This window comes from Maniola hyperantus, chromosome Z, assembly GCF_902806685.2.
Source record: "Maniola hyperantus chromosome Z, iAphHyp1.2, whole genome shotgun sequence".
Classification (NCBI taxonomy): domain Eukaryota; kingdom Metazoa; phylum Arthropoda; class Insecta; order Lepidoptera; family Nymphalidae; genus Maniola; species Maniola hyperantus.
In genome coordinates, this window is record NC_048564.1 from 4,192,315 (window position 1) to 4,208,373 (window position 16,059).

Sequence of the window (16,059 nt, forward strand, 5' to 3'; positions counted from 1 at the left end):
GCCCATCCATAAACTCTAAGACCTAGACCTTGTTTGTCTAGCGGATTAGAAAAAACAACAAGAGGTAAAAATAGCCTCCAAAAACACATTTAGCACATCAAACGGTATGAACTGTGAAATGATACTTGAAACCGTAGACAGACGTGATCGTTCTATAGAACGGATCGTACTCAACAGGCGTTTCTGCTAGAGACAAATTAGTGATCAATATCCGATAATTCGAAGTAGGTATGCGTAAACTTTTGGTATGTTGTTCTTTACTTCTATAACGTAACGTAAACCTGCGCCAGTAGTTTAACAAAAGCACTTGATAAATAGTTATTCCAAGCAGCATTGACCTTTCAGATTGCATTATAAACAGATGAAAAATCGTAGCAACCAAATTACATACTTTGCATTCAGGAGTGTCTCCAAATAGTAAACTTCTTGACGGTGTACCTTTTGGCGGGTTGTTCCACTTTATCCATACTTAAATCTTGAACTTCACTATGCTTCGGGTTTTATTTTTAGGTGAAGGAGTTATGTCAAGCACTATAGAGGTAATTTTGTAACATTCGTTGCATTTACAACTCTTATTAGGGTTCCGTAGCCGAATGGCAAAAAACGGAACCCTTATAGATTCGTCATGTCTGTCTGTCTGTCTGTCTGTCTGGATGTATGTCACAGCCACTTTTTTCCGAAACTATAAGAGCTATACTGTTGAAACTTGGTAAGTAGATGTATTCTGTGAACCGCATTAAGGTTTTTACTGAAAAATAGAAAAAAACAATAAATTTTGGGGTTCCCCATACTTAGAGAACTGAAACTCATTTTTTTTTATGTGTGTGGGGTACTTATGGATAGGTCTTCAAAAATGATATAAAGGTTTCTAATATGATTTTTTTTAAAGAGAATGATAAAACTAAAAAAAATATATGATGTACTATGCAAACTTCCACCAAAAAATGGTTTGAATGAGATCTAGTAAGTAGTTTTTGATTTATCGTGCAAAATCTCGATAAAATACGATTGTCCTACGGAACCCTCAGTGCGCGAGTCTGATTCGCACTTGGCCGGTTTTTTTAATATTAGCAACTTAGTTGAATAAGAGCTAGCTGCTCGGAACAGGGGGTAAGCCGAGCTACAGAATATTATATCTACTCTTTTCGTATGACGAAATTAGCGATAACATTTTGTACAGATAGAGCAAAAGTGCCAATTTACTAAAGGACAAAGTATTATTTTTATTTATTATTAATATTAATCTTCTCTATATGTAAAAATCAATCGCTGAATGTGTTGCTGATCGCAAATCTCGAGAACTGCTGAGCCGATTTCGCTAATTCTTTTTTTATAATATTCCTTGAAGTACGAGGATGGTTCCTACGGAGAGAAAAATATAATAAGTATAAAAAAAATAAAGAATCGACTGTTAGGCGGTACGAAGTTCACCGGGTCAGCTAGTATATTTTATAAATTAATTACAATTGTCATTGTTGGAGACCATTTAGCGGGACAGTTTCTCTAGTAATATGAATGCCCTTAGATTCTACCTACAACATGCTTACGAGTTACGACCTACATAAAAATGCCACGGATGTCATTTAAAATAAGTTACTTAGTCATTTTCACGGAATGAGAGATCCTTGCAGTGTGTCATGATTATAATGATCAGTATTACTTATTAACTTGTTGCGAATCATCTAGATACCATATCCACCTACACACTCAGCGTCGAGCCAAAAAAAGAAGGGTTATTCACATAGACCTTGAATAATTACTGGAAAAAATCTTGAACATAAAAATATTATGATTTATTACCGTACATACCTACCTGTCATTTTATGTAGGAATTAGTGTTCCGTTGTCAAAAAAAATAGTTTTGAGCAACCTTATTAGGATATGGACGTTATTGTACATATTCGCACCGATAAAAATAAACTATTATAAGTCCCGCAAATTGCTACTGCGCTGGAACTGTCTCATTAACATCGAAATGACGTCATTTTGACGTCAGCCGAAATAAAAATATACCATCAGCTCGAAACTTTAGTCTAGAGCTGAAGTCACTAAAATAGAGGCCACGCGTCTACCTACTAGGTCGAGACTCGTAAAACCATTATTTAACTATATGTATGCAGATTTTTTCCACTTCGCGTTCTGAATGGTAGGTACCTACGTAAAAAGTATACTATTATAATACGAGATTCTTTTACAAATAAAATTATTACGCGACGGCCTTTTCACAAAATTAGGCGGACAATCTAAATCTACATACATTTAGTTTAAATATAATAAGCTTCCAGAAGACATATTGGAGATGTCTCTCAACAAGTTCAAAGTTTTCATAAAACGTAAACTAATTGAAAAATCCTATTACAATGTAAAGGATTATTTAAATGATAAGCAAGCTTGGGAATGAGTTGCTTAGCGACTTTGTGATAGTTCTAATAAGTTTCAATAATTTTGTAAAGTGGTGATAATAAAAAGAATACCCGGCTAAGTTTGTTGTGGGCTCTTCTCAGACCTGGGCGCGTTTGGAACCCTCGTAGCTTTAGTTTTAAGTTTGCGTTATAATTATCACCACTATATTATCTTACAAATCTAACGCCATACCAGACCATCAATAAGAGTAATTTATTACCTATTTTGAATAAATCATTTGACTTTTGACTTTTTTTTACTTTTAAATTGTGTACAACAGAATTAGCAACAGCTTTTTATAACAATGGTGATGATTGCTATACAATAAAGCGTGTCAGAAATCAATGCAAACGCGTAGGAAGCTTTTGAAACATAATAATAACATGCAAAAAACATTGTGTCCACGGGCAGTTGCCGAAAATTATTATCTCATGTTTTTGTGCCATCAACTCTATACAATTATGACCTACCACCATAAATGGAGAGGTGGTACAGAATAGGTACAACTGATAGGTAGGTTTATCTTAGTCAAGAATCGAAGTAATTATTGAACATTTACATAACAAACGTCTCACTTAGGTTAATATAGAGCCATTTTAATTATTAGAGCTGCTTTTGACAGTTGTTAGGAAATTATGTTTTTGCTTGCCATCAATCAACCATACAATTATAAGTACCTACTACCATTAATGGAGATGTAGGTTTGAAGTAGGTTTATTTTGATAAGGAATCGAAATAATAATTATTATTTAACTTTTTAATTCATCATGATCAACCCATCACCGGCTCACTACAGAGCACGGGTCTCCTCTCAGAGTAAGAAGGATTTTGACCATAGTCTACCACGCTGGCTATGTGCGGATTGGTAGACTAACTTTTTAATTATCACCACTATATTATCATCTTACAAATCCAACAACAGACTACCAAAAAATGTAATTTATTACCTATTTATAATAAAATATTTGACTTTAACTTTGACTTTCAAAATAGACTGCGCTGGCATCAGCCTTTAGGCAACTGGATTCGTCTCTATGTTAGTACGTGGTGTGTGTTTTCTAACAGTCTGGTTCCATCAACGTACAATGGGTGGCGCACGCGTCGCATTGCAACGCATGCTGGGCATAGGTAGTTTTGTCAAATTTCACGACAGTTAGGGAACTTCTACTTACTTAGCTACTTTAAGGCAGGTAGCAATAAAGTAGCCCTATTTTTCTTTGATTTTACGTCACCATAGCACAGTTCACTACAGTTAGGGAATTTGTAAAAAAAACGTCGAGGCTTCGACGTCACTGGAAGGTGTCACATATTAGCACATATGGCGCTCAGATCCTATTTTTCTATGATTTTACGTCTGACTATAGCCTAATATTTGACATATAATAGTTCCCTCAGTTAGCTCGCTGCTGTTTTGTTAAAAAGAGTTTAAAGACCTAATTCTTAAAAATGACAATTTTTTTCGATAATATTATGTGGCCTCTCGTACATAGTTAAGTAAATACGTCCGGTGTGAAAATTAATGACAAAAATGGCCTATTAAAATGGTTCTACAATAAAGTATTCTACTGCGGTTTATTTAGTTTATCCATGAGAACATATTTTTTACGGTTTCGTACCTCAAAAGGAAAAACTGAACCCTTATAGGATCACTTTGTTGTGTCTGTCTGTCAAGAAACCTACAGGGTACTCCCCGTTGAACTAGAATCATGAAATTTGGCAGGTAGGTAGGTTTTATAGCAGACATTAGGGGGAAAATCTAAAAACCGTGAATTTGTAGTTACATCACACAAAAAGAATTAAATTGTGGTCATGAACTAATTAATTGTTTCAATTATCAAAATAAGATAACTATTTCAAGTGGGGTATCATATGAAAAGGCTTCACCTGTGGATTTTTATTTATTTTTATGAATTATAATTTTGATTTATCGTGCAAAATGTCGAAAAAATAAACTGTACTATGGAGCCTGTACTCGGTGCGCGAGCCTGACTCGCATTTGGTCGGTTTTTTTAAATAAAACTGTCGTTCATATCATGAATATTAACTGGTTTTATTCATTAGATGCGATGAGAAAATCATACATTATTGTGAGGTTGTATTAATTTCACTCCAAGGACATAATGTTTTTCTCACCTTTTTACGGTTATGTACAAAACCCCGTATTCAATATAAAATCCGTTGAAGTTCTTAGTGAACTAGGATGTACTAGATAATTATTATAGTAAGTAGGTATGTATTTGATGTGAGTTTATTATGCCTGTATGGAAGGTACTTTTTTTCTCTTCATTTTTTGCACACGTAGTATTTATGTATATGAAATAAAAAGTTTTGACCTGCTTACTTAGTAATAATCAGCAAAATTATATCTTATTTGTCTTTAAAACTATTTTTATCTTAAAAATCTATTTCCTATAATATAGATATGAAAGATAATACGGCACAAATGACGTGATTAACGTTTTATAGAATGATAATCATAATATTTTTAGTCATCGTTAACAGCATATTATATAGATATTATATATTTTGAAGAAACCGAACTGAGCCCTGAGGCAAATGTAACTTTTCGAGTTACCTATTATTAGGTAACTGCACGATAATAGCCTAGTGGTTAAAGAATCGGCCTCCTATTCGGGGGATTGCGGGTTCAATCCCGGACACGTACCTCTACTCGTAACTATTCAGAGTTATGTGCGTTTTAAGAAATTAAATATCACTTACTTTAACAGTAAGGAGACCTGTGCTCAGTAGTGAGCCAGCGATGGATTGATGGTGATGAATTATGTCTTCCAAAATTCCGTGGGTCAAAATACAAAACTCTATCTGCCTAAAATGGGAATTTTCCCCGTTTAAGTTTTTAGTCCATCCAGCAAATAGATACATTTTCGCCTAGTAGAAATAATTAATTATACCTAAGTACATTAATTTAAATGGACCACACCGCTGCGCTGTGTTACAATTTACATTAAAATTGTCTAATTTTAGTGCGAAGATCAAATTATATTGAACCAGTTCGCATTTTAAATGTAATTAGTTAGAAGAGAAAGAAGTTAGGATAGATACAAGTTTTCAACTTTTTTGAATTTGAACTATTGAACTAGGTACCTATTAGGTATATAGAAAATTTGCATATGTGATTAGGATTTAGATTCGGCTTCGGCTTCGTCTTCGCTTGCGGTCTCCCTATGATTTATTTAGCTTTTCAAATGTTTAATTAAAAAATGTTCAATACAAATATATTATGGAACAAGTATGTAATTATAATTTGCTAGATGATGCCTGCGACTTCATACGTATATAACGTTCGTTCATACGAACTCTTTGATTATTCTCGATTCTGACAAAAACATAAACGTATCTTCATTATCTCATTCATTCAAAACATATTAAAAAATTAAAACACAGTTTTACTTGTAATTTTCCCTACATCATTTTGATAGGCTGTAACTAAAACTGATGGCCAGAACCAATCATGGTTCACTGCGTCAACAGCCTAGAACCAGCTATCTCCATATATAGTCCAGCTATCTCCATATATCCGTACAAACCCTGTAAGGGTGGTAAATTGGGCGGAATGGAAATATACCCGGATACGGAATAATCTACCACCTTACAAAGATTAGAGGAAAATAATAATTTACTTTACTTGATCTATCTACCTAGTAAAGAATAGAAGCTAGCCGTCGACTCCCTTGTAATGTATATGAGGTGTTATAAATGAAATTTGCTAGATGTTAGGCAAAATTGTTTTTAATGTAACTTTTACCGGGGTCGCTTAAAACATAGTGATGGCTAATAATGCTTAGTTATTCTAGCTTAATGCCAAGACTTAATTTAGATACATTAGAATGCCTTAGGTAGATAGTACATAAAATCTATGTTTTAAATTTAAGATGCCATTGGCATGGAATAGACAATGACACAGTAAAATTCATAAAGTTGTTTCAAAATAAAAGCTCAGTAGTAAAGACAGGGTTCTTACTGTACACATACACTAAGAAGGTTCACTAAACCGTTCCAGGATACAAACATTTGCTTACTTGTAGGTGCGAAGACTGCAATGTAGCTGGACGGCATCGGCCAAGATCCAAAACTCAATTTATTTGATTCTTCACAACCGAAATGTTTCATTACAAAGATTTTCACCAAGTCTTATCCATAGAAATTAAGTTGTCAACGTGAATGTGCAAAAGAAATAAATACGAAAACCGAAAACGCAAACGGAAAACTAAAACGGAAAACTGAAGCTAAACATAAAACGTAAACGTAAACCCTGTAACAAAGAAAAACAAGATTATAATTTGTGCTGTGTGAAAATTTCGACACGTGGAATTTTCCCGATCAAACACAACTCACCTATTGAACTCCTGGCCACCAATGGTTTTCAGAAGTCCACCCACAACCCATTATCCTCATTTATTTGGGAAGATAAAATAACTGGAACTGGAATGAAATCATAAAATTAGGATTTTCTCTAACCAAACCGCCATTTTGTCGAATCCACATTACTTGATTTTTCACTCACCATAATTGATGAAACATTGAAATACGTTAGGATGACTAAAATTTATAACTATTGTATTTTTCCAGGCGAAGCCATGGGCGAAAAAGAGTGAGATTTTCCTGGAACGAAAAAAATTCGTCTTCACATGTTGACTCCAGAGAAAATTCTAAATCTCACCAATCGGTGTTGCCAGACGCAACCCGAGTGTGGCCGCTCTCACTAGTTTGATCATAAAGCCAATTCATTTTTGAATATTTGCGGAACCTAAGGGTATATTATAAGAACCGTTTTGTTAATGACTTAACAATAAACAAATGATATTATGGTTTTATTTAATTATTTTGTTTTATTTTTACGACAATTGACAACGAAGCAAACGCCATCTATTGTGGCTCGAATGAACTCTGAACATCGACCCACGCGTAGTTCTGCACCTTGATGCTAGGTGGCACCAACATACTTTGAACAAAATAGATTTTAATTAAAAGCGAGACGCCAGTTAGTAGTTCAAAATTTACAACGTCACAATACTTCCCCTCCTACGAAAAGGTTCAACAGGTTGAACCGCGCTGCCCTCAGCGTCATCCAACAACTACTAACAATTTGCCTGAAACAAACAAACAAAAAAACACAGAAGTTACGCGTGAACGCACATCTACTACTAACAAGGAAAATTGTCTAACAAAATAAATATACTGAAAACAGTGTAAGGTTTTATACATTATACTTAACTACACAACCCTAACTTCTAAAAAGAATATATACAAAAAAACTTCATGGTGTCTAAGACACTTGAGTGGAAACATCTTGGCATCATTCTTCAGCTGACTGATAGAATGCGTCTAGGCCTACGGTGGTTCACTCTTTTAAACTACCATCTTAATATTTGTTACTCAACAAATACGGAAAAACTGGTTGTGAACGGGTCCATCTGATATGGCAACCGTTCTCTATCCCATTCGGAAAAATAAAACCGAATCAAAATCGGAATATGAGAAAAAAAAACGAAATAACTCTCCTAGAAAATAGATCTCGGAACAGAATCGGAAAAATAACAGAAATGATCCATTATCTAGAAGGAAAACGAAAACAAAACACAAAACCCCCCCCTTTTCGTTATCCCCAAAGTACGATATTTGCATTTTTACTTTCTCATCCGGTTGGTCTACCACAAGCATTCCAATCATCACATATTCATCCCTACATACATCCACTACATTCCTCCTCAACTGAACCATGGTAATGTAACTGTTAACTCAGAACATCACTACACTCATTCAAATTCCTAATTGAATATTGATAACTTAAATATTCAAACAGTTTAGACCAAACTAAGTAATGGCAAATATCTACTTCTTAATATCCTTAATATGCCAAGTGCCTATTGGGTGGTTGTCAGCTACTCTAACTAGTTCGTAAACCAAAGGTGACAAAACCTTGACAACCCTGCACTTTTCATACTTAGGTGCCAGCTTAGCTGCGAAAAAATTTGTAGCGTCGCTTTGTGGATAGGTCTTTTTCCACACTATATCCCCAACAGAATAGCTTGCAGACCTACGCCTTAAGTTGTAATGCGTTGCATACTCTGCATGAGCCTGAAACAAATTTCTCCTAACCTGACCAAATATGTCCTCCAAAGTTCCAAACTTTCCTGCGTATTCCTCCCTTGGAATTCCGGCCTCGTACTCCTTATCCGTGTCCTTATAGAAGGAACCATTTAAAACCGGTTCTCTAGCGTGGACAAGGAAGAACGGGGAGAATCCAGTGGATTCATTAACCGCACTGTTTATGGCGAACTGGACCTTGTACAGGTTTTCGTCCCAGGACCTGTGGTTATCTTTCACAAAAGCGGCTACAGCAGTCATAACAACCTTATTGTACCTCTCAACAAGGTTAACTTGCGGAGTGTACAGTGGTGTGTAGTGTAATTTCGGAATATTATAACGCTTAATGAGATTACGGAATTCAGATCCTGTAAATTGGGACCCATTGTCCACAATCACAGTCTCTGGAACACTATGGTTCAAAAATACAAAATTCTCTAGCGCTTTAACAACAGCGGCACCTGTGGCACGCCGTAACGGAAACAACATTGTATATTTCGAAAAACAACACGTCACCACAAAAAGAAATGTAAATCCTGATTTAGACCTAGGCAAAGGTCCGACTAAATCAGCCGAAATGACCTGAAAAGGTCTCTCGCAGACTTTAGGCTTCCCAAGCAGACCTGGAGTGGCTGATGTCGTGTGTTTATACGCAGAGCAAGTATCACAATTCTTAACGTACTCAACCACGTCCTTATACATACCACGCCAAAAATATCTGAGGGATAATCTGCGATGAGTTTTGAACACACCAAAATGACCTGCAGTTGCATCTGCATGGTTTTGTTGCATAATTCTAAGGATGTCGTTCTTGTGGACTACCTCTTTCCAATCGAACTCACTGAGAAGCTGGTATTTACATTTACTGTAACGATATAGTTTATCGTTCAAAATACAAAAATTCGGAAAATTTGCTGGATTGATTTTACAGCCATTAAATGTTTTGTCATACCAGTCATCTACCAAAACCTGTTGACTAGAGTTATCATCACGATCACCAACTACATCTACGTGTATGAGTCTCGACAAGGTATCCGGAACTACATTATCACAACCCTTCCTATGTTCGATAACAAAATTATACTGTGATAATCTACAACCCCATCTGGCGAGTCGTCCTGAGGGATTTTCTAAATTTAAGAACCACTTTAGGGATGCATGGTCTGTGATAATTGTGACTGGCTTGGAACCAAAATAAGCCTGAAATTTCTCCACTGCAAAAATCACAGCTAGAGCCTCGCGTTCCGTCGCGCTGTAATTCCTTTCGTTTTTATTTAGGCTCCTACTGACATACGCAATGGGATGATCGCAACCATCGGTTTCTTGCGTTAGCATACCGCCAACACCATATGCAGAAGCATCACAATGTATTTTGAATGGTTTTTCAAAATTCGGTACCGCAAGAACAGGTGCGGTTACCAACGCATTCTTCAATGTATTAAATGCTACCTCTGCCTGTTCGCTCCACTCAAATTTAGGTGCGTTCTTTCCTTTACTCGTTAGTCTATTGAGTGGTGCAGCGATGGTTGAAAAATTCCTAATAAAGCGCCTGTACCAAGAACAAGTGCCTAGGAAAATCTTTACCTCCTGTGCAGTTTTTGGGGTCGGAAAGTTCAAAACTGCGGCAACTTTTCCAGGATCTGTGCGTAAACCAAATTCATCCACTATATACCCTAAATATTTCAAAGAGTTTCGAAAAAAATTACATTTATCAAAATTTATGGATAGTTGAGCCATTTTTAGTTTATCCAGAACTCTGTTTAATAAAATTAAATGGGTTTCAAAATCAGCAGAACAAATAACAATATCATCTATATAACAAAATACTATTCCATTTTCAATATCACTACAAAAATTTTGATTAAATAACTGGTCCATTAACCTCTGCTGTCGTGCTGGTGCACCGCATAGGCCAAACGGCATGACTTTAAATTTGAATAACCCTCTACCAGGAACTGTAAAACTGGTTTTTTCCTGAGAGTCGTTAGCTAACGGAATTTGCCAGAAACTTGAACTTAAATCAATCGATGATAAAAACCTTGCCTCTTTCAAGCTATCTAGAATTTGTGGAATGTACGGTATTGAGTATGAATCCCCCTTTGTCACTGAATTTAATTTCCTGCAATCTAGGCAAAATCTCCAGTCTCCATTTGCCTTTTTCACTAAAATTGCTGGGTTATTCCAAGGGCTTTCACTCGGAGTAACTACGTCCATTTCCAGCATCCTATCTAACTCTTTACTTAAAGCTTCCTTCTTTTCGGGAGAAAGTGGATATTGTTTTATTTTTATTGGCAAGGCATCACCGGTGTCAATAACATGTTCAATTAATTTTGTTCTACCCAATCCAATTTTCTCTGAAGAAATATCTAAAAATTTATTTACTACAGACTGGGCTAATTCTTTCTGTTGAGATGATAAGTTTTCAAAAGAAGTGATGGTATGAATTTGTTTATTATCAATCGCACAAATATTGTAAAATTGAGAAGGTGCCTTAATTAATTCTAAATTATCAAAAATGCCAGGGGCTAACTGAAATGTTTTCCAAAAGTCACAGCCAAAAATAACATCCGCTATTATAGAGGGTACTACAAAAAATTTTATTATGTGAGTTACGGAATTATAAGTAATCGGAATAAACATATAACCCATGCAATCAAGTTTGTCTCCATTTGCCACTGAAAATGTGGTATCAATACTGCTATGCAATTTATAACCGAATCTCAAAAAAACCTTGTGCGCCTGGTTACCCAAAATTGACGCGCAAGCACCGGAATCTAGTAAACCTGTAATCTCAAAACCGTCAACAAAAACCTTTAAATATGGCCTAAAGTCTCGTTTATCCACTGAATACAGAACTGTGTCAGGTAAAAGGGATGTTTTGTTGTTAATGAACAAGTTCTTTACTTGTGTCTCTGCACAGTTCTTACTAATTAGTTTTTTGAATTTTTGTCCGGAGCGGGTTTACTAGTCGCCTTTTTACTACAACTTGGACATGTCTTTACTGTAAAGTTCTGACGTCCACACGAAAAACATCTAATAAATTTCGGAACTGTCCTGCAAAATTTAAAGGAATGGTTACCCTTGCCGCACTTGTAACATAGTTGTTTATTTGTTTTCGTAAAATCAGTGCCTTTACTTGTATCAACCTTAGGTGCAGGTGTGACTGAAAGTGTGTTTATCTGTTTTGTCACTTGTTTGTAAGCAAACTCTGAACTTAAAGTTGCCTTACTGTTAGTAGGCTCAGAAAATAAGGCGGAACGCTGCCTCGCAGCCTCTAGTTTGCGACACTTTTCCTTCAACATTGCGACAGACTTAATGTCAACAAGAGCTAATTGTTCTGAGTAAAAAGGGCGAATATTATGTAATAAAATTTGTAACTTTTGTTCTTCGGAAAGTGGTGTTGACAACCTTGAAAACATGCCAAACATTACAGCGAAATAGATAGACACAGGTTCTTCAGAGCCTTGTGTTCTTGCTCGAATTTCACCTAGCAACCTGTAGTCATAATCTACTGCATCAAATTCCTCTAAAAATAAAGTTCTCAATTCTGACCAAGACGAAACTTGACATTTGTTGCCTCTGTACCATAACAATGCTCGGCCTGTAAAAAGATGAAATGCAGAAACAAATAATTTTCCATCTGAAACGCCATAAGATCTTTTATATTCCTCAACGCGTTCGATGAAACTGCGCGGATCACCCTGTCCGTTGAAATTTAACTTCCACTTGGCAACATTTTTATCACCAGTGCAGTCAACGGCGGTACTCTCGGAATCCAGTGATTCGTCGTGAGACGACTCATTGTCAGCATCTAATCTGGAAATCAAACTCTGCAACTTTGTATGTAATTCACTCTTCCTACTTATTAAGCTGAGTTCGGAACACTGTATTCTCAAAATTCTAAAGTACAAATGTGAAGCTAAAGCTTTAGACCTACAGAGGGCATGTCTATCTTTAGTGTCAGAACACTTTTTTAATAAATCTTCTAAGTCTTGAAGTTTTTTAGTAATAACCCCTAACTCACTTTCAGAAGTGAAATCCGTCTCTAAAATTGATTCAGAAGGAATTTCCTGAATTAATTGTTTTAACTGTTTCTTTAAACCTAGCACTGTAGGTGCTGGAGTTTCGGAACGAATGGATACCTCATAACACAATTCGTCCTTCAAAAGTGAATGAAACTGGGCAAAAGTCTGTTCCATTGTGTTAAGTCAAAACACATTTAACAAAATATCGAGCTTGTGTAACTGTCTATGTTTAGCCTTATACAAATTGGTTAAACACAAACACAAAAGAAGTTATTTAAACTATTAAATATACACAAGCAAAATACACAACAAAAACAATATTCTTAAGTCTATCCTAACTATTTTATCAATTATGTTCCTATTCCAAAATATTGTTAATAATACAAGCACATATTATAACTATAGTAAACAAAATATAACAAAATAATACTTCCCAAAATTGAATAAATGATTGTAAGGTGCAGTATCACCTTTATGAGTACACAGTGTGTTACAACCTTTACAATTACAAAAGTAAACAGGCAACAAAGTTGCAATGAACTCTCACTAGCATATTATCTTTCAAAAAAAACAAAGAGATTGTGCAATGGTTTGATGACTGTTACTTTACACTTTTAACACATAACCTAAAATACAACAAAATCTGTTTCTAAATGTCACTTTAAACTACCAGCATTCAATTAAACTTAACATGTTTTGTGTGTGAAGTAGCTTTTATCATAACCTTAACACAGCTCTAAACAAAATTTCAACAAAATAATGAAGTATCAAGTCACTGAAAAAAAATTGTTCATAACTTCCTACTTGAACTTAATGTAATCTCTGAATATAGTTTATATATTTAGTTTCACAAGTTGTAACTCTTAGTATTTATAAATGTATGTGTGTAACTAGTTAACAGGACATAGCGTTTCAAAACTTTAATTATACTAAGTTACCGGAATTTTCAAACATAAGATGTACTTACTATTGAAAGCAATACCCAACAACAACTCAGTTAAGCAATGTTTATTACTAAACTGAAGGCAAACATTCACTTATACACCTCCAAGGTAAGTCAAATAACATAATTGAACGGCATAAGCACCATTTATAATGTGTTAATTAAATAAGAAAAAACCACTGTTGGACTATACTCAGAAAATTACTTAAACTATCAGACAAAATTTCTAACTATTAGTTATTATTTAGTTAGTTAACCATAAAAAACAGCTTAGTGCTCTTTGCAATGTGTCACTACTTAGAAAATTGTACAATCAGCGGAGTACATTTCATAAAATTCACAAAATTTCTCAAAATATACTGAAATAACTATATAAAAAAACGTTCGGGCGCCATTTGTAAGGGTGGTAAATTGGGCGGAATGGAAATATACCCGGATACGGAATAATCTACCACCTTACAAAGATTAGAGGAAAATAATAATTTACTTTACTTGATCTATCTACCTAGTAAAGAATAGAAGCTAGCCGTCGACTCCCTTGTAATGTATATGAGGTGTTATAAATGAAATTTGCTAGATGTTAGGCAAAATTGTTTTTAATGTAACTTTTACCGGGGTCGCTTAAAACATAGTGATGGCTAATAATGCTTAGTTATTCTAGCTTAATGCCAAGACTTAATTTAGATACATTAGAATGCCTTAGGTAGATAGTACATAAAATCTATGTTTTAAATTTAAGATGCCATTGGCATGGAATAGACAATGACACAGTAAAATTCATAAAGTTGTTTCAAAATAAAAGCTCAGTAGTAAAGACAGGGTTCTTACTGTACACATACACTAAGAAGGTTCACTAAACCGTTCCAGGATACAAACATTTGCTTACTTGTAGGTGCGAAGACTGCAATGTAGCTGGACGGCATCGGCCAAGATCCAAAACTCAATTTATTTGATTCTTCACAACCGAAATGTTTCATTACAAAGATTTTCACCAAGTCTTATCCATAGAAATTAAGTTGTCAACGTGAATGTGCAAAAGAAATAAATACGAAAACCGAAAACGCAAACGGAAAACTAAAACGGAAAACTGAAGCTAAACATAAAACGTAAACGTAAACCCTGTAACAAAGAAAAACAAGATTATAATTTGTGCTGTGTGAAAATTTCGACACGTGGAATTTTCCCGATCAAACACAACTCACCTATTGAACTCCTGGCCACCAATGGTTTTCAGAAGTCCACCCACAACCCATTATCCTCATTTATTTGGGAAGATAAAATAACTGGAACTGGAATGAAATCATAAAATTAGGATTTTCTCTAACCAAACCGCCATTTTGTCGAATCCACATTACTTGATTTTTCACTCACCATAATTGATGAAACATTGAAATACGTTAGGATGACTAAAATTTATAACTATTGTATTTTTCCAGGCGAAGCCATGGGCGAAAAAGAGTGAGATTTTCCTGGAACGAAAAAAATTCGTCTTCACATGTTGACTCCAGAGAAAATTCTAAATCTCACCAATCGGTGTTGCCAGACGCAACCCGAGTGTGGCCGCTCTCACTAGTTTGATCATAAAGCCAATTCATTTTTGAATATTTGCGGAACCTAAGGGTATATTATAAGAACCGTTTTGTTAATGACTTAACAATAAACAAATGATATTATGGTTTTATTTAATTATTTTGTTTTATTTTTACGACAATTGACAACGAAGCAAACGCCATCTATTGTGGCTCGAATGAACTCTGAACATCGACCCACGCGTAGTTCTGCACCTTGATGCTAGGTGGCACCAACATACTTTGAACAAAATAGATTTTAATTAAAAGCGAGACGCCAGTTAGTAGTTCAAAATTTACAACGTCACAACCCAAACGGGAAAATGTAAAATGTAAAAGGCTATTACCTGTTTTCTGATCATGACGTGGCTGACCCGACCGCGCACGCGCACTGAGAGCACGTACTCCCCGGGATGCGTCAGCGACTCGCGTACCAGGAACGATCCATTCCTTCCCTTCTCCATCATTAAGTGTTCGGCCTCTTTTGCGGACATGACTCCGTGGAACCATCTGAAATAAATTTTTCTTTAAATCATTTTGATATTTTTTTTTGCCCATTTGTACTGTGTGAATGTTTTTTTTTTCGCAAATTTCAATCATTATGATTGTACCTACTTATCTATACTTAAAGTAAAAAAATTACAGAGCAACTAAAATTCTAAATGGTATACATAATGACTTCAGTATTAGGTACGCTGAGGTGATACCCTGTTCGGGATTTTATGTGTTGTTGGTCCGGTTCGGTAGTTTTAAATTTTTCGGTTTGTAATAGGTACCTACCTACCTACCTACAGTGCGTTATAACTAAGGAGAGCACTGCCAGTTTTGCTTGTTCTTAATAATTATTGTAAGACACTGTAATCTGAGAATTATAGTAGGTATGATCTCTGTTTGTAGTATTTGGACAGCTTCGGATCGGAGCGATGAAAAAACAGTCAAATGTTGCCATAAACTACAAATGATACTTTGATCAAAATACGGTTTACCTACTTACCTACTTGATTAGGATCTA

At 35.3% G+C, this 16,059-nt stretch overlaps 1 protein-coding gene across 1 annotated transcript in view; it reads right to left on the reverse strand.

Moving 5' to 3' along the window:
* Positions 1-16,059, reverse strand: part of LOC117995298 (tyrosine-protein phosphatase non-receptor type 11-like) — a 60,778-nt gene that overhangs the window by 31,651 nt on the left and 13,068 nt on the right. Inside the window, exon 2 of the mRNA XM_034983288.2 lies at positions 15,395-15,557. Within this exon, the coding sequence (XP_034839179.1) occupies positions 15,395-15,557 (163 nt within the window). The remainder of the gene's footprint in view (positions 1-15,394; positions 15,558-16,059) is intronic.